Source organism: Melanerpes formicivorus, unplaced genomic scaffold, assembly GCF_026170545.1.
Source record: "Melanerpes formicivorus ecotype bairdi unplaced genomic scaffold, bMelFor1.0.p_v2 SCAF_41, whole genome shotgun sequence".
NCBI lineage: Eukaryota > Metazoa > Chordata > Aves > Piciformes > Picidae > Melanerpes > Melanerpes formicivorus.
Window position 1 is genome coordinate 4,377,638 of NW_027142393.1, and position 19,419 is coordinate 4,397,056.

General features: G+C 48.4%; 1 protein-coding gene across 1 annotated transcript in view; it reads left to right on the plus strand.

Annotated features, from left to right (window-relative positions):
- The first annotated feature begins 1,214 nt into the window (after positions 1-1,214).
- The window catches only part of LRP1B (LDL receptor related protein 1B), a 603,705-nt gene continuing 585,500 nt past the window's right edge, over positions 1,215-19,419 (plus strand). The window contains exon 1 of the mRNA XM_068158711.1: positions 1,215-1,414. Coding sequence (XP_068014812.1) covers positions 1,375-1,414 — 40 coding nt within the window. The 5' untranslated portion in view covers positions 1,215-1,374. The remainder of the gene's footprint in view (positions 1,415-19,419) is intronic.

The window sequence follows — 19,419 nt, forward strand, 5'->3', positions numbered from 1 at the left end:
ACCTTGGACTCCTAGTGGGCAACAAGTTCTGCATGGGACAGCAATGTGCCCTTGTGGCCGAGAGAGCCAAGGGGATCCTGGGGTGCAGGAAGAAAAGTGTGGCCAGCAGGGCTGGGGAGGTTCTCCTGCCCCTCTGCTCTGCCCTGCTGAGACCACAGCTGCAATCCTGTGTCCAGTTCTGGGCTCACCTGTTCAAGAGAAGCAGGGATGTGCTGGAGTGACTCCAAGGGAGAGCTATGAGGATGCTTAGGGGACCTGAGCACCTCCCCTATGAAGAGAGACTGAGAGCCCTGGGGCTGTTTAGTCTGGAGAGGAGAAGGCTGAGAGGGGATCTGATCAATGTCTATCAATACCTGAGGGGATGGGGTGTCAAGTGGAGGGGGCCAAGCTCTTTTCAGCACTAATAAGAGAAGGACCAATGGATACAACCTTGAACATAGAAGATTTCACCTCAACATGAGGAGAAACTTCTTTACAGTGGGGGTGGCAGAGCCCTGGAGCAGGCTGCCCAGAGAGGTTGTGGAGTCTCCTTGCCTGGAGACTTTCCAAACCCACCTGGATGCATTCTTGTGCAGACTCTGGGGGATCCTGCTTTGGCAGGGGGGTTGGCCTGGATGATCTCTGGAGGTCCCTTCCAGCCTCTAATGGACTGTGATGCCATGCTGTCTGGGGGGCTGGGGTGAGGCAGCAGAGTGAGGAGGCATTGGGTATGCTGAGCAGAACACTGCAGAGAGCAGCAGCTTCCTCTAACAGTCCCACAATCTAAACACAGTCACAGCTGCAATGGAGCAAGCTGGTTAAGCTGGTGGTTGGTTTTGGGGGGGTTTGGGGGTGTTTGTGGGGGGGGGTTGGGGCTTTGTTGGTTTCATTTTATGTGCACTTGTGTTCTTTGACGCAGTATGTAAAAGCCCCCAGGTGCAGCTGCATGACATGCTGCAGGATGTCAGATAGCAAACACTCAGCTCAGGTGTGACTGGAGGGGAGGAGAGTTCAGCTCAGGTGTGATTAATGAGTTGCCTCCTCGTGGGCCTGGCTGGAATAAACTGCCCACGAGCCACCTGTGTGCTGCCTTGCGCACAGAGCAGTGTGAGGGGCAGCAGCGTGGGGAGAGGATTTTGCTCCCCTCTCCTCTGGCCCTGCCTGCAGTACTGTGTCCGCTTCTGGTGCTCTCAGCACAAGAAGGACTTGGAACTGCTGCAGTAGGTCTAGTGGAGGCCATCAGAAGGATGGAAAACCTCCTCTGTGGGGACAGGCTGAGAGGCTTGGAGCAGAGAGGGCTCTAGGCAGATCTCAGAGCAGCTTTCCAGTGCCTGAAGGGGCCTACAAGAAAGCTGGGTGAAGAGAAAGCAGCTTCTGGGATTTAGAGTGGGAAGAATGAGTCACCAGCAGCCCAGAGCCGTGCAGGATGAGCAAGGTGAGTAGCAGAGGCTGGCTGGTGTTGAGACACCATGCACAGTCTTGGGGGGGAGGAGGGAGCCACCTTAGCTGCTGCTGGCTTTAGGGTCTGGCAGTGGAGAGCTGTGTTGGTGCTTGGAGAGGCTGGTAAGGGTCTGGGAAGGTGAAGTGGGGAAGGATGTTTCCTTGCAGAGGCCTGGAGGCAGTGATGCCACTGAAACACGAGCAGGTTCTGTGGGGCTAAGAAAGGTAATGCTGGGGATGTTGTCTTTGGGGTAAGCCTCCAGCGTTCACCACCTGGGGCCAAAAAGCTGTGGGAGCTCTGCAGCTGAGGCTTTACTGTGCTGATAGTACCCATGTCACAAATAAACTTGGGCTCATTTGGTTGAACTTGGGTGGGGAGCAAAGGTTATTTGCAGTGTTCAGAGCAAGTAACTGGTCATGTGGACCTAGTGGTGGGAGAAAGTGCCCAGGAGAGATCAAATGCCTGGGGGGTGAGATGTGGAAGGAGGTAGTTTTTCTGGAATGGCTGGACAAGGAAGCTTAAATGTAGAACAGAGAGACCCTTGAATTGTGTGTTATTAGTCATAGTTGAACTGAGACTGCCAAGTGCTGTACAGAAAGAGCAGCACTGGAACGAGCAGAGACACCAAAGCCTGCAAAAGGGAGCCCAAAGAGCCTGCCCAGGTGTGGCTGGGGAGCCAGGCTGGAGCTGGTGTTGACCCTGGTTTATGCGAGGGGCTTACAAAGCCTTGCAGAGCCCAGGAATGCTTCCTGAGAGTTCCTTTGAAGCCATCTCTTAAAGCAGGGTGGATTTTGTATGACGTGGAAGTGGCCTTGAAGTTTACCTGTGTATTGCTAAGGCTCCTTGTGGACTGGAACAAACCTGCCCAGCAGAAATAGCTCTGGGAGCAGCCTGGAGTGGGAGATCCCCAGGGACGCTGCTGTGCCGTGGCAGGGTGCTTGTGCCAAGCCTGGCTGTAGCCCTGCTTACAGCAGAGGAGAATCGTTTGGGTTCTTGGATATAAATGGATAGAGAAATGGGATTGACTGTCTACTTGAAAGTGATTTGTGTGTCTGGGTTGTTTCCCGAGGCTTGCTGCAGCCGCGCTGCAAAGCAGAGGTAGTGCATTTCTTAGCTCCAGGCACAGCAGCCTGTCTCCACACCCCCAGCTAATAACCATACAAATTGCCAGCAGAGATCTCCCTCACACTTCCTTTTATGTGGGAGAAAAGGGACGGGTGGCAGGCTAAGAGCTCGCTGAAATAACATCGTTTAGTCAGTCTGGAGCATACATGGGGCCCCGGGTTTCGTGTAAGGGTAAAGCATATTAACCCCCAAGGCTGACTATTTTGGGTGGCAGAGGACTGCTATAATTTCCCTCTGCCTCTCTGCACATCCCTGCATCCCAAGTCATCCATTCCATAGTATTGTTTTCAAGGTCAAACTGAAATTTGCCTCAGCTCCTTGCTCCGTTATATTAAAATGAAGGTTTCTGGCAATGTCAGCAAAAGACAGCAGTGGAATCAGCATCACCCAGCAGTGCCTGGTGTTGGAGCCTGACTGGCAGCTGGCAGTGCTGCTGCTGTGTGACTCCAGATCCCAGGGATGTGTCTTGGGATGTCACAGTGCTCCCTGGAGTCCCAGAACAATCTAAATTGCTCTTCTTTTCTGCCTGTGCTGTCCAGCACCGAGCTCTGCAGGCTGGGGCCAGGCAAAAATATATTTGCCCCAGGGAGAAGGTGGTTTGTACCAAGCACTTCCTTCCTTTCAGAGGAGCTGAACTGACTGATAGATCTGGATTTTGGGGTTTTTAACAGCTGTAATGGGAGAAGCCTTTCACAAAACAGCTGAAAACTCCTGAGGTGCTTCGATTTTGGCAAGGAAAAGTCTTTCCAACGTAGCCATAGCTTTAGCTGAGACATGGAAGTTGGCCAAACTTTCAAAGTGTGGCTTTCAGTAAGAAAAGAAAAAGACAAAACTAGCTTACATTTCAGGGGGCAAAACAAAAGGCAACCCCCCAGAAACCAGCCTGTCTTCATGTCCTGCAGTTTGAAGCAACTTGCTTGTGAGTTCACTTCTGTCCTTGCTTATCTACCACGATGATCCTGAGTGATGCATCCAAGGAGGCTGAGGGAGAAAAGGAACTCTCCAGTTTGGGCAAAACAGTTGTTGTAGAGGCTGTGATAACCATCTCAGAGATACCTAGAGATTATTGGAAGCCTCCAAGAGGAAGGCCCCTGTCTCTAATTAGCTGTTAATTAAAATCCTGATTATCTAGCCTGTATCCAGTGGCATTTACAAGCCAGATGATAAGGCGATGCATGTGTAATTCTGTTATGCCAGGGAACCTTAACTGGATTGCCTGTCACGGAGATTAAACTGCTGAAAACATTTGTGTAATTAATTTCCTTCAGGACAGCCATGCAGAGGCCAGGTGAGGTGCCTTAAATTACCGAGCTGACTGGGCAAAATGGCCTCAAGATCCTTGGACCAACAAAGTAGTTTTAATCCTTTGTCTCTGCTTCTCTGGGAGTTGTTTGTTTCTTGGTGCAGCTCGTGTGTGAGCCTGGGAGGAGCCTATTAGCAACTGAGAAATACCAAGGCTTTGAAACAGGGAAGCTGTGGAGTCAGAGCCTTGGCAGTGGGGAATAGTCCACACCTCCCTGGAAGCTGGACTTCCATACCCTTGCTTTGAGATTGTGTTTCCCACCTCAAAACCTTTGTCCCTTGGTTGTGGAGCTAATATGAAAGCTGCTTGAGTGCACCTGGTGTCTGAGCTCTTCTCACTTCAGCAGCTGCCAGAATTGCTCATTTTCTGATCACTGGCTGGGAGGGACCCTGTTGGTGTTAGCTGCTTCCAGGTGGCCTGGCCTGACTACATCAGTTGGGTGTTCTGAAAGATGGTGTCATGCAGGTGGCTCTTCAGGATCACAAGGTATAGGAGGCAGGTCAGCCTTGTGCTGCCACAATGTGTGGGAGATGGTTTGCTTGCAAAACCATAAGAAGGACTCAGAGTTGCTGGAGTGAGTCCAGAAGAGGCAATAAAGATGAACCAGGGGCTGGAGCAGCTCTGCTATGAGGACAGGCTGAAGGATCTGGGGCAGAAGAAAAGGCTTCAGGGGGACCTTACAGCTGCCTTCCAGTACCTGAAGGGATCCTACAGGAATGCTGCAGTGGGTTTGAAGCAGAGGCAGAGCAGGGTTAGAGTGGAGCTGAGGAAGAAGTTCTTCAGTAGGAGGATGCTGAGACTCTGGCCCAGGCTGCCCAGGGAGTTTCTGGATGCCTCCTCCCTGGGTGTGTTGAAGGCCAGGCTGGATGAGGCCTTGAGCAGCTGAGAGTAGTTGAGAGGTGTCTCTGCCCAAGTATTAAATCAGAAGCACCTGCTCCAGAGGGAGCAAAACTTCAGGCTCACCTGGGCAGCATTTTTCATTAGCTTTGATCCTAGGCTAGCTGCTCTCCAGCGTGCATCCTTGGGAGCATGAGTCTTGGGGCAGGTCACAGGTCTCTGAACACAGACCTGCTGTAGAGAGACCTCTTCCTTTAGCTGGGGATTTCTGTCTGCACTGCTCTGGACCTCGTGGCATCTCTGGTACCATCAGAAAATGAGACTGCATAATGCAGCACCTTCTGGCTATGGGCAGGGTGTTGCTGCTGCTTCAGCATGTTGTGGTTTCTGTGCAAGAGTTTGAGCAGTGCTGGGGGCATGAATCAGAAGCTAATGGACTCAACTGAGCGTGAGTGATGTGGGGAGTTCAGAAAGTGAAGATGGTGAGGGATGGAGCCATTTACTCTGTTCACTGTGGTTTGCTCAGGTACCTTTACAAATAAGCCCCTAGAAACAAGACCGTGCTCTTGCACTGGCAGCTGGCAAGCGCTCATGTCGTCTCGAGCAGAGCCTCTTGCTTCTTTTACACAACTTTCCTCAGATTAGCATAAAAGTAACAACTCTCTGCTGCTGTTGTGTGCAGTTTTGCTAAGGGGAAGATCCCCAACCCTTTTGAAGTCGGTGGCAAAATGCCATCCACCGGTTCAGCCTTTAAATCTTCTGTGTATCAGTGAGACTGTGCAGATAAACTCCTCCTGTGACTTTGACTAAACCTCGCTGCACACAACTTCTGCTGAGCACTGAAGCCAGGCAAAGTGCAGCCCATGTACTATTTATACCTGGAAGAATTCCAATTTCCTTCAAAGCCAGATCTTCTGCAGTATCATGCAATTACTTTCACCTGTGTATATGCTTTTACTTCCAGGAGTTGACTTAAGTGTGTTGCAAAGATAGGAAGGGATTTCTGCCAGGAGATAGCATGAAAGATCAAATGTTGTTTCCTGTCTTCATTTTCTTTATCTCTTCAGAGGGCTTAGAGACAGCAGCAGGTAATTTGGGGTCTACACTTTTTCTTAAAGAGCTTCAGCCCCCAGCTGGTGCTGTTCCAAACCAAACCTTCAGAAATTGTGCTTCCTCCCTCAGGGCGTCTCGGGAGAGCTGCCTCCTGTGGAAAGCAGAGGAAGCTGCTCACCCTTGGCTTCTAGTTAAATAAAAGCTGAAATCACCTAGCAAAAGCAGAAAGGGAGCAGTATTTAGCAAACGTGGAATGTGTGTGATGAGGGAAGTTAGCCCCTCTGGTAGGGTTTGAAAACAGAAAGGGAAAGACAGTTTTGCCTGGCTTTGTCCTTGTGCAGCTGAGTGGTTAGAAGGGCTTGGGTCTAGCAAGTGTGTGTGCTAGCAGCACTCAGGGGGTGGGGAGCTTAAGCCTCATTTTGGACTTCCTAAAAGTCATATCCTGAGTCCAGTCTGAGGAAACACTCCCCAGGCCCTTTGGAGGCTAATCACAGACAGACTCATAGTACTGTTTAGGCCTTGACCTTTAGTGTCAAGGTTAACCTGGCACTACCAAGTCTGCTGGTAAACAGTGTCCCTGAGCATCACCACACCCATGTGTCTTAAATCCCACCAGGGATGGTCCCCTACACTTCCCTGGGCAGTTCCTTCCAGCCTTGGCAACCCTTCCAGTGCAGAAGTTTTTCTCTGTGCCCAACCTAAGCCCTCCCTGGTAGAAGTTGAGACCATTCCCTCTTGTTCTCTCACTTGCTACTTAGAAGAGACCAACACCCAGCTGCCTACAACCCCTTTTCAGGTAGTTGTGAGCTCTCCCCTCAGCCTCTTTTTCTCCAGGCTGAACCAGTTAGCCATTAAAAGCAAGACAGGAGGCTTGTGTGGCACAAGAGTAGCGAGGGTCTGCTTGACTGTGAAGCTTGGATCTGGAGGGAAGTGAGGGTTTTTCACTCTGAATGTGTTCTCACACTGAATTCATCACATGCTGTGTTCCTCCTCTTCACCCTCTCTTCCATCTTATCTCTCAATGAGACTCTACAAAACCCCCTGAACATTTCTCACAACTGAAAGTGTTTGCTGCCACCCCAGCATGAGATGTGGGGTGGTTTCCTTCAATGGAGGGCTCTGGTCCTTGCTGTGGCTCCTGGCATTTTCCTGTGTTATCAACACTCTTGTTAGAAGTTCAGTAGGCCTCTCCAAACATCAGTCCAGCTTTCCATAGCTCTAATTCCCCAGATTCACCTTTCAGCTTTGCCTTGGTGGCGTCCGTCGCTGCCTGGTGCTGCTACCCCAGCTGCCTTCAGGGCTGAGGGACTGGCCAGAGGGTTTTGCCAGGGTGTATAGTCAGTTTGGAAAAGTAGGGTAATAAACAGATGGAACTCTGTTTGAGCTTTGTGTCTCGGGTTTTCCCACGTTGCTTTGCATAGTGTCTGCCCTGCAAAGCGTAGTGCAATAAAGCCATTACATTCGCTTCTATGTGCTGTGGGTATTGCATGTGTGAGTTTGAAGCTAGTGGGAGGGAGAGTGAGTGAGGCTGAGCTTGTTCTCCTCTTCTGGAAAGTCTGAGCTGTGCCATTTCAGACAGAAGGCCTAAGGAAGCAGCTAGTATTTTAATTGCCTTGTATTTCTCCAGAGGAGATTAATAGTGCTGTCAGCCCGGGAGATGACACGGAGCTGAAATATGCACAGAAAAAGGCATGGCAAGAAGGACAAAGCCTCACTGATTCACTCTGAAGGGCCAAATCCTGCTCCTTTGAGTTCATGCCTTGGGGAGATTGGAGGCCAGCTGGTCGTGGTTGTGTTACACTGCAGCTGGACTAGATGATTGTGGTAGAATAGTTCAGTTGGAACTGAACTGAGCTGCAGTATGAATGTGTGAATATGCATAAATGTAAGAACTTGCTCAGTAATTCTAGTGCAAAATCCACACCTGGTGTGGAAGCAAAACAGAGTTATGCCTGGGTGGGCCCTTGGGCATGAATTGTCTACCAGGGCACTGAGGAAAGGGGGAACTGCTGTTGGAGGTGAGTAGCAGGCTGCAGGTGGGGCTGGAGCTATCTCCTGGTTTCAGTTCTAGTCCTGCTTCTAAGTCTGGTGCCTCTTTCTTAGAGTGACTGATTCCCCCTTCTAATTGTTGTTCTGCTAGCATCTATCTGCATCAGTGTTGATTTTACAAGCCTGAGGAACATCACAACCAAGTGGGAAGGTGTGTGGCTCTGGTTTGGATGGGTTTATTTTCCCCCTCTCACGGATAAGATTCTTCATGTTGACTCTTCAGGGTATGCTGGGAATAACAATACACACAAATCTTATTGCAAGGGGAAAAAATATTAATGCCATCAAAATTTGCTACTTGGTGTTTGCTCCTCTGAGTGTTTTCAAGGCTGTCAGCTGGCAGGGGGGTGTGCAGCCCAAACAGATGTCCCTTTCTCCACTGGAGACCCAAAGCAGAGGGACGAGCTGGAGTTTTTCACTGCTCATATTTCTCATGAGAGAGCAAGTGATGTGCAATTTAGTTTCTACATTACCAGAGAGAAAACAGCTGTTTCTGTGAGCTCCAGCTACAGATTTCCAGTCATCCTCCTGCTGAGCTCTGCCTTGAAGCACCCTGCTGCCAGCGGTGCGTGTGGTACGTGCAGCATATGGGGAGGGATGGCAGGTGGGGCTGCCCTATGGCCTCCATGCAGGCTACTAGATCTATGTGCAAGACTAATGGAACTGGTGAACTGAACTCACCCTAGAGAGAGGGGTGAGCCTTGTAGAGTAGGACTCTGGGTTGGACTTGGTGGTCCTGAGGCTCTTTTCCCTCCGGAATGGTTCTGTGAAAAGAGTCTGGCTGCATCCACCCTTCAAGCATTGATAAGCATCAATGAGATTCTTCCCTCAGTCTGCTCTAGGCTAGACAGTCCAAGTTTCTCAGCCTATTCTCATGAGCTGTTCTAGTCTCCTAATCATCTTCACAGCCCACAACCTGGGGTGAAGTTAAAGGAATTAACTGCCCTGTAGATCAAACCTTCTGATTCATGGCAACAGTGAGACCCAATTTAGACAAACTAGAAGGCATCACAAAGCCAGAAGTGAACACACCACTGTCTGCCAACACCTTTCCTTTGCCAAATCTATTTAGGCTCATTTAGAAGGGCATTACACTACTACCCTATCACTTTCTCAAGCTCCACAATGAAAGTTCACCACCCTTATCTCTATCAGCATGTCCTACATTTAGTTTCCACACCCAGCACGGGACTGACCTTTGGCTGCGCTCTCGGGGAGCTGCTACCTGCCAGCGTTTGCTTTCACGTCAGCTAAGCTGGAGAGTAATCTCCCCTCGATACATTTGGCATCAAGTGCAAGAAAATAAATAATTTTTGCAAGCTCAGAGGTTGGTTAAGCACCTGTAAAAACAAAGTGAAGCTCTGTGGCTTTGCCAACACACATCTATTCTGGAGGAGCAATTAACGTCTTGGAGGTAGCGCGTTAGCGCAGGGGGAACTCTGCGCTTTGATCTCATCAGCAAGAATGAATCATGACTGGAGTGCACCAGGGTAAATAAAACCAGGAGACTAAGACCACATCCATCTCTCCCACTGCTGAAAAGCAGGAGCCAGGACTTCATACTTATGTCAATTATTCTCTAGATTCAGCCTTTCCTCTCTTAGAGCCATGAAGAGAACACAAACATAGGCTCCTTAGAGCTAGTTATACGTATCTGTTTCCTCCCTTCTTGCAAGGGATCTTTGACAACTTCACTTTCCAAGAGCAAGTACAGGACAGCTTTGTACTCTGCACTTTTCACAGAACCATTCAGGTAAGAAAAGAGCCTCAGGATCACGAAGTCCAACCCAGAACCCTGCTCTACAAGGCTCACCCCTAAACCATAGCCCCAAGCACCACAGCCAAACCACCTTGAAACACAGCCAGGCTTGGGGACTCCACCACCTCCCTGGGCAGCACATTCCAGTCCCTGACCACTCTTGCCCTGAAAAAATGCTTCCTCGTGTCCAGTCTAAACCTCCCCAGAGGCAGCTTGAGGCCATTCCCTCTTGTTCTGTCACTAATTACCTGGGAGAAGAGACCAGCAGCAGCCTCTCCACATCCTCAGCCTCCTTCCAGGTAGTTGTAGACCACAATGAGGTCTCCCCTCAGCCTTCTGGTTCAAATTCAAACAGCACAGTGGTGCCCAGCAACAGGACAAGGCCATGGGCACAGACTTGAGCATAGGAGTTCCATCTAGACATGAGGAGGAACTTTGAGGGTGGTAAAGCACTGAAACAGGCTGCCTAGAGAGACCGAGTGTCCATCTGTGGAGTCATTCCAAATCCTTCTGGATGCCTCCCTGTGCAGCCCGTGCCCTTCCAACCCCTGGGATTCTGTGGACAACATTGTGGTTAAAATATTGAAAAGATAGACCAAAGATCTGTGCTGATGCAGTTGTTCCATGATGCAAGCTGAGTTCCAGCAGATGTGAACTGCAGGTGTAGGTGATCAGCTCTTTATGACAATCCTGCTTCTCATTTTCTTCTAATTTCCTTGATTGCTTATGAGTTAATTCTGTGTGTGGTGGTAGGCTTCAGAATGCTGCTTCATCAGTTAATTAAGAGAAAAATCAACACATTTGGAAAAGGTGGTGAAGCACTTTGAGGCTTTTGTTTGTTTTGTTGAGCTGTAACTGCTTTATACAATTTGTTTCTTCTGAACTTGGAGCTCTGCAGGCCTGACACGGGCTTGGTGGCTGCCTACTGAACTGGAAGTTACCTTGGTGGAACAACTGCTAACACCCCAGTGAGAGTCACTTTTGTGCTTGCAGCTATCTCAGTCTCCCCTGCAGCACTTGGGTGCAGAGCAGTGGGACTGAGTGATGCTCTGGTTGCAGTTCACTAAGGAGTATAAATATAATTGCACCTCTTCTTGCCAATTGATTTCATTACAGTGCTTAATGTTTTGTTGAATACTTTATAGGATAATGAATGCCATTTCCTTGCATTATACTATAAATAACTTGGCAAATTTTAATTAGGATAATGATGGTAGCTTTCTCTCCCGCTGTAATCAAGCTTTGCCTCTTGCCTCCAAGAACCAGTGTGCCTCTACGTGGAGTCAGGCCAATTATGCCTTTCTCGAGAGCACAAGACTTTGCTGATTGTATGTGTGTTGATGCTTCTGATAGCCCTTCCTTGCGTGGATCTTGCCTCTGTTTAAAATGATAATTAGCTCCATTGGATGAGTTCTAATTACTTTAATATTCTCATTAGGAGAATGCAGAGGACAGAAGTTTTGTTCCTTGAAAGATGTTGAAGTTTGCTTTTTTTTCTGTGGCATTTGAAGGAAATCAGGCAGTTCCCAGTTTAAAACCCAGTAAGGTTGAATGCTTCCCTGGGTTTCAGTTGCCATTTTACAGGATGTCAGCTGTCTCAGAAATTAAAACTACAGAAGCAGCCTGGAAATGTTCCACTCACTGCAGGGAACTGTGCTGTATGGGGAGCCTGATGGGCAAGCCCTTGCTTCCAGCACCACTCAGGGTTCCCAGCTCCGCAGGGCAGAGAGGATGCTCTTGCCGTGCCTGCAGACCCACCTCATGCCCCTTCCCTGGCTTTGGGAAGTGCTGGTCTGGGTGCCATGGTGTAGGAAAGACATTGAGGGGCTGGAGGGTGTCCAGAGAAGAGCAAGGAGGCTGGGGAAGGGTTTGGAGGGCACCATAGGAGCAGCTGAGGGAGCTGGGGTTGTTTAGTCTGGATGAGAGAAGGCTAAGAGGAGATCTTAGTGTTCTCTACAGCTCCCTGAAAGGAAGCTGGAATGAGGTTGGGGCTGGTCTCTCTCCTAGGTAACCAGCAACAGGACAAGAAGAAATTGGTTTGAGTTGTGCCAGGGGAGGATTAGGTTGGATATGAGGAAAAACTTGGAGGTCAGCCTGCAGAGGGCAAGAGTGCTCAGGGCTTCCTCAGTGCCTTGAAGATTGTGGTTTACATCCTCAGCTAAGGCTGTCAAGAGCAGAAAGCCCTAAAGCTGTGTTGTGATTCAGGAGTGGAACATTGTCCTACAGCTGATGATTTGTTGCCTTGTGGAACTCCTGCAAGGATGATCCAATGAGTTGCACATGAGAGAGCAGGACAGATAACCATTACTGTTGAATCCTCTGTGCCCCATGCCCATCCTGTGCTGCTGTGCCTTGAGCATGTTCTCTCTTGAGTGTTTCAGAAACTGGTGGCTGGAAATGTTTGGTATTGATTGGTCTGGTGGGAGGTGTCTGTGCCCATGGCAGGGAGCTTGAAGCTGGATAGTCCTTTCCAACTCAAACCATTCTAGGATTCTATAACTTAATAGTAAAAGAAAAAGGCCTGCCTATCAAAAGATGACCTCTCTGGTGTGTGCTTGGAAAGCACAATGCTTCTGCTGAGGCCTTGAGTGAAGGAGCTTCCTTGGCTTTGTGAAGGGATTCTTCACAGGAGAAAGATTTCAACACTAATTTTGCTCTTTTGAGCAAGAAGCAGTTTTCTACCTCCTACAACTTCATAAGCCACATTGCTGAGCTGTAAATGATGACAGATCTACAAAGGCCAGCTCTTCTGCACAGAAATCAGAAACTTAGAGGTTTGAGTCTGCTGTTTCCTCTGTTACTTGGGCCCTAGTTTGTATTAAGGGCTGCCTGCTTCCATGCTGAGGGGAGACCTCACCTGAGAGGAGGATGCAGTGAGGTGGAGATGGATCTCTACTCCCTAGTATCAGGTGATAGAAGGAGAGGAAGTGGCCTGAAATTGGGCCGGGGGGGTTAGGTTGGGTACTGGGGTTTGGCATAGGCTGCCCAGGGAGGTGGTGGAGTCACCATCCCTGGAGGCATTCGACAAACATGTGGCACTTGGGAGCATGGTTTGATGGCCATGGTGGTGTTGGAGGGGATCTCAAAGGTCTTTTTGAGCTGGCCCATTCTATGCTTGTCCTCTAGATGCCCATGCAAACACTGGCTTCATTGCTCAGCTCTGGAGGTTGCTCATGTGGCTTTCGCCGCATTGCAGAAGGTTGCTTGGGCTCGGCGGCCACCGCGCAGTTACCGCGCAGAGCTCTAGCTGCTGGCTGGCTGCAGTTTTGCAATCATGTCATCAAATCCAAACCTAAGCATATGGTCACTTCTGGAAAATGCAGAGCCTGAGAAAAACTGGGGAGAGCAATGATGAGCTGGGAAAACACTAACACCAATGAAGATCCGCTGGAAATAGAGAGTTAAATGTCAATGCCTGCATTGTGCCTAGTTAATATTGCACAGGAATGCTGTCAACTTGCCATGCAGCCCAAAGGATTTATACATTCTTCTGACAGATGATCATGATTCCCATCAGTACACTTAATGCCAACATCTGTAGGGTTCCACCTAATTTGGGAAACAAATATATTCTGTCCTCGTCTGGAAAGAGAATACTTTGTGCCTCCCAGGAGCTGCTTATTGCTGCAGGGTCACTGCCATTCAGTGGAGGACAGAGAGCCTGCCAGGGGGTAGAGCTCACTAACATCTTGCTTTGCTTCTGCTTGCTCTTTCTAAATGCAAGTTGGCTGATGCCAGCTTCTGGTCTTCCTAACACAGTGAGAAAGTACTGTTGCTAACAGCGCTGGGTAAGCACACGAGAGTCTGAACCTGCTCAGTAGAATGGAGTGTGGAAATCTTTGGTCATTCTGTGCTTTATGGATCAGGAATGCTGGGAATGTCACACATGAGCAGCTCTGTATCGCATTCAGAACTTTCTTGAGGCTCCACTACTTGTTCAAGAAAAGGAACAAGGACATCAGCTCAATGCTGTAAGTTCTCATGATGGAGCAGTGATATTGTTGACCAATACAAGTCACAACAAGTGGCACACAGCAGTGTGCACAGCTGGCCAAGAAGGGCACAGCATCCTGGCTTCTTTAGAAGTCTTGTGGCCAGCAGGACCAGAGGAGTGATTGTTCCACACTGTGTTCAGCTGGGGGCTGGAATGTGTCTAGAGAAGGGCAACAAAGCTGGTGGAGGGTCTGGAGAACACAGCTGGTGAGGAGCAGCTGAGAGAACTGAGGTTGTGTAGTCTGGAGGAGGCTGAGGGGGGACCTCATTGCTCTCTACAACTCCCTGAAAGGCAGTTGGAGCAAGATGGGAGTGAATCCCTTCTGGCCTGTAACAAGCAATAGGGCAAGGGAGAACAGCTTCAGGCAGTGCTGGAGGAGGTGGAAGTTGGATGTTAGGAACAAAGAATTCCCCAAATGGGTTGTGGTGCCCTGGAACAGGCTGCCCACTGAAGTGGTAGCATCCCCAGCTCTGGAGTGCTTCAGAAACCATGATGGTGTGGTGCTGAGGGCCATGGGTTAGTGGTGAGCTGGCAGTGCTGGGCTGATGGTTGTACTCAATGATCTTCAAAGTCTCTCCCAACCAAAATGACTCTATGATTTAGTTTTTTTATTTTCATTTATGCCTTTTATTGGTCATTAGAGAGAGTCTCTCACAATTTAGCTGCTCTAACCTTCTCTCCGTGAAATCATGGCCAGCCTAGAGACTAATGCACAGGGACACCTGAATAAACATTCCCTGTTCCTGTGTCTCTTTGGATGCCTTCCTGAGATGCTGAAGATTTTCCCTTCAGCCTTTATTTCCTCCTGCTAAATAAATAGCTCTCACTTGATCTCTTCTCTTGGTGATCTTTATTCCCCAGATCATATTGCAGCAAGCTGCAATGATTAATTATTGATGTGGATGTACTGATAGTCGAGGGAAAAATGACACTGGTGTTGTGCATGACTGAGCTTTGTAGATAGAGATAGGGTTGCATGACACAAGTGTAGCACTGCTACCAGCAGGGAGAGAGCATAGTGCTCCTGTGGCCTTCTGTGGAGAGTTTACATCAAAACTCAGGGAGAGTGTGTCTGTTTGGATTAGTGAGACAAGTGCATACCTGGAGGAGGAAAAGCCTGGCCCAAAATGCTGGGAAATGGTAACAGAATTTCTCAGGAAAGGCCTGAAAAGTAATTAAAATTGCATGAAGTAGGAAATCAGAGTCACAGAACGGCTCAGGGTGGAAGAGAGCTCAGAGCTCATCTGCTCCAACCTCCCCACCATGCCCAGGGACACCTCTCAGCTACACTCAGCTGCTCAAGGCCTCATCCAGCCTGGCCTGCAGCACCCCCAGGCAGGAGGCAGCCACAGCCTCCCTGGGCAGCCTGGGCCAGAGTCTCAGCAGCCTCCTGCTGAACAACTTCTTCCTCAGCTCCACTCTAACCCTGCTCTGCCTCAGCTTCAAGCCATTCCCCCTTGTCCTGTTGCTATGGCAAGTCCCTCTGCAACCTTCCTGCAGGATCCCTTCAGGTGCTGGCAGGCAGCTCTGAGGTCTCCCTGGAGCCTTCTCTTCTCCAGGCTGCACAGCCCCAGCTCCCTCAGCCTGTGCTCACAGCAGAGCTGCTCCAGCCCTTGGATCATCTTTGTGGCCTCCTCTGGACTCTCTCCAGCAGCTCTGTGTCCTCCTCATGCTCAGGAAACCAGAACTGGATGCAGTGTTCAAGGTGGGGTCTCACAGTGGTAGGTTTTTGTGGTAAGAGAAGGCAGGCATGCAGATGGAGTCTATTCTGAGAGGTCATTGCTTTGAGAGCACTCCTGAGTGACTCTGCTACAACCTAGGCTGTTCTGCAGGCTCCTGTTACTCATCCCAGTTACATAAAGGAGCTATCTAGGTTAAGTTCAGTGGTAAGCATTTTAATTTATGCAGTGCTTAAAGCACTTCCCTTCAGGGCTCAGGGCAAAATGGGAAGTTGTCCTGAAGTGTTCTCTCTTATGTTGCTGATGCTTGGCCAAACCATGAGCAGAAAAACAACTTAGGAGGGTTTTTAGCTGCTGGGAGATGCTGGCTGGATTTCTTTCTTTTAATGAAATGTTTGCTTTTGTGTGATAAATGTACTATTATGTACTGAAATGTCAGCCTGGAGATTGTCCTGCTCCTGTGTTCTTTTGACAAGGCAAGGAAGCAGAGCTGTGTCTATCAGTGAATCTGATCAGAATAGAAATGAACTTGTAAGGCAATAAAGTGAGTCTGAAGCACTTTATTAGAAGCAGCATTGAGCTAAACAGGAGCGAGACTGCATTTGGGGTTGAATGATGAATAGAACTCCAGTTGCAAAGGTTATTTTCTCTGTCTGCTCGATGCAGACTTAGTGTAGCACTGGTGAAAGGCTCCTCTGACTCACCTGATTCTCCTACAGATGTGCAGAGGCCCAGTGTATGAAAGGTGTCTCTCATGCTGGTAACTCCTCAGGCTGGTCTTGGCCTTGCCTTCAGCCTCATGACTGTAATGCATTTCAGTTGTGTTTTAGTTTCCTGTTTTCATCTCACAGAGTCACAGAACCATTCAGGTTGGAAGAGACCCTCAGGATCTCCAAGTCCACCCCAGAATAGAATAGAACCAGGTTGGGAGAGACCTTCAAGATCATCCTGCTCTACAGATTTCTCCTTCCTCCCTCTCTTATCTCCAACATAGTTTCATCTCACTCTGGCTTGCTTAACAGTCCCGTCACCTCTTGGCCTTTCTCTTGAACCAAGCAAGACCTCTTCTCTCCCAGCAGCTTTTCTGAGGCATCATTAGGTAATGTCACTGGGCAGGACTGAGAAGGGGCAGGATGTCCAGTGACAAGTTTGGGCCAGTGCAGAAAACCACAAGGACAGACAACATCTTTGTTCTTGTTGAGGTCAAGCACAGCAGGGGAGGGAGCCCCTGGAAAGGTTGGGTTGGAACCCATGAAAAAGGGGGTTGGAACTGGATGATCCTTGAGGTCCCTTCCAAGCCTCACAGTTCTATGATTCTAAATGCCCACCAAAAGGGGGAAACTGTATGGATCTACCTCTACAGCCCAGCCCCTCAGACTGCACTGTTGTGCCCCTTTTAGCTAAAATGGATTCATAGTGTGATATTTCTGATGGAGTAAAAGAAAGGGAAAGTGCTGCTGGAGGTCCAGGCTGGGGTAGACCACTGTTCTGATGTGGATCTCCATCAACACAGTAGGACATGGAAGAAGTGGTCCAGCTGGCAACATTGTCAGTTACATGGCCAAGAGAGTTTAGTTTGCTTTTGAATCATAACATGGTCTGCATGGTTAAACCTCAGTCCGTGGGGATGATGGGAATGGTGTGCAGAGATAGCAACAGAGCCTCGAATCTTCAGCTGCTAGGGCCATGAGATGCAGCTGATCTGGTGTGTCCTCAAGGGGCCTCACTCAGCTCCACCCAGTGACTGCTTAAAACACACCAGTGTTGTGGCTGGGGAGTTTGGTAGAGTCATGACCCATATCTGATCTCTGTCAAGTTGTGATAATGATGTCCTTGGTCCCTTTAGCAAAGCCAGGAACAAAATGGTGTTGGACTGGAGCAGCTTGTCCTGTCTTTATTCTGACACTTACCTTGGGCTTCAAGATCTTTACAGAATGGTTGGAGTTGGAAGGGATCTTTCAAGATGATCTAGTTCCAACTCCTCTGCTATGGGCAGGGACACCTCCTGCTAGGCTGGGTTGGCCAAAGCCTCATCCAGCCTGGTCTTAAAGACTGCCAGGGATGAGGTCTCCACCACTTCTCACTGCCCTCATAGTAAGGAACTTCTTCCTAATGTCCAGTCCAAATCTACCCTGCTCTAGTTTAAAAGTGCTGCCTCTTGTTTTGTCACCACATGCTCATGTGAAAAATGCCTTCCTGCTTTCTTGAAGGGCAGCTCTAAGGTTTCCCTGCAGCCTTTTCTGGCTGACCAGACCCAGCTCCCTCAGCCTGTCCTTACAGGAGAGGTGCTGCAGCCCTCTGACTATCTTTTGATCAGCTGTTTGCAGTATTGCAGTGGCCTACTCTTTGCTCTGAAGGCAGATCTCCAAGAGGCTTGCAAATACCTTGGTGTTTAATGCACATCTCGAGGGATCGTCAAAGCGTGAAGATAAAGGTAGTGTGAGTCCAACACTGTCCTCCCTTGTGTATTTAGGTGCTTTTATTGCCTAAGATGTTCTTCAGTATTTGTGTTTTGCACCTGGCATGCTATTTGTCTCCTCAGTGACAACGTGATTTTCCTCACATGAAACAGGCAGCTGATTTTTCTTGTCAAATTGCCCTTAAAATCCCTGGGATTTAGTTATCCTACTGCTTTTTTTCCTCTGGTACTTTTATCTTCCAAGGATTTGAACACTTGTTTGTGCTTAAACTTTACATTTGTTATAGTAATCATTGCTAGGTAGCAAGAAAAATATAGGAATAAGAAAGAGTGAGTTAGCTTTGTGCAGGTGCACAAAGCAGCTTGCAAAGCATCCTCTGCGTGTTGCTAGGTTCTTACCTAATGCTTCCTAAACGACTTCATCATCAGTTCATTCAGCTTCACAAGCCTGAACTTCATCATCACTTCATTTAGCTTCACAATGTGGCCTTTGGAAATCTCTCTGAAACCACTGCTGTGGGTTTTATTCTTTAATCCCTCAGCAAAAAAAAAAAAAATAATCTAAGGAACAAGTTGTTTAAAACTGTGTCCTTGCTACCTGGAGCAGGACTGGCTGGGGGGAGGGGGGGAAGGAAGTGCCCTGCATTATTAGCAGTCAATTAAAAGGTGAATGATGAAAAAGGATTCTCTTTACGGATTCCTAAGCCTCAGTTGAGGTAGATTTGGTTCAGTCACTATCAGTCTTCTATTATCTGAACTTGTCTGCTTAGAGTTTAAAGAACTCACCGCAAGGTGATAATTGTTCCTGATACTAATCAGCCCACAATGGCTTACAGAGAAACGCATTTGAATGGCTTCAAACAGTCATTGGAATGAAAGTCAAGAGCTGTGCGAGGGGAAGCTCATATCTCTCTTGAGGTGAGACAATTAATTTCTCTGATGTGATAGATTAGGTAGATGAAAGGCGAGGCTGAGATGGCCGGAGAGGAGTTCCTTTCAGCCCTGACACGCTCTGCACTGGAGTCCGTGCCAGTCTGACAGGACTTCAGGAGCTGCTTTAATTGCATTCCATAAGTGATGGTGTAAGAGTATCTGTGAATCAATTAAGGAACAAGGTTTTTCCTCAGTGGAAGTAAATACACAGATCTTTGGAGCTTTCTTAGGAGTGAGTGTGGCTCGGTGCCTGGGCAAGCTTCAGTGAGCCACAGCTATGTATCTTTCGCGTCGTGGGCTTGCCTTTGTTTTTGTTGTGCTGTTTTGGGGTTGATTGGTTTGTTTGCTTGTTTTTAGATGAAGAATAGGTGTCCCCATTCTGCTACAAGTGTGCTTCCTGTGAAACGGCACTTTAAACTACACAAGCATCATTATTGAAGAGGCTCAAGCAGTTTAGATCTTAATTGATATTAATAGGAGTAACCCTCAGTGACGTGAAGCTGGCAAGGCAGGGGTTGCAGCTGTTCTCAGCAACAAAGATAATTAATTGTTTGGGCTTTTTTTTTCCCCCTCTCCCTGGGAGATATATTTAGATTGTGCAATCTAAATATTCCATTCCCTGAGCCCTAATTCAGCCTTGTATTTGTTCTGCAAATACAGTGAGTGAAACCAAAGTTAATATTTTTTGACTGTCACACTCTAATGGGAGCTTACTGCAGTTAATTTTAAGAACTGAAGTATTACACAAGCCTTCAAATGATGGCTTAAATGGTCGGTACTGTACATAAATTTGTTAATATAAATACTAATTTCATTTTTTATTACTATTTTTGGGAAGAATGAAGCTT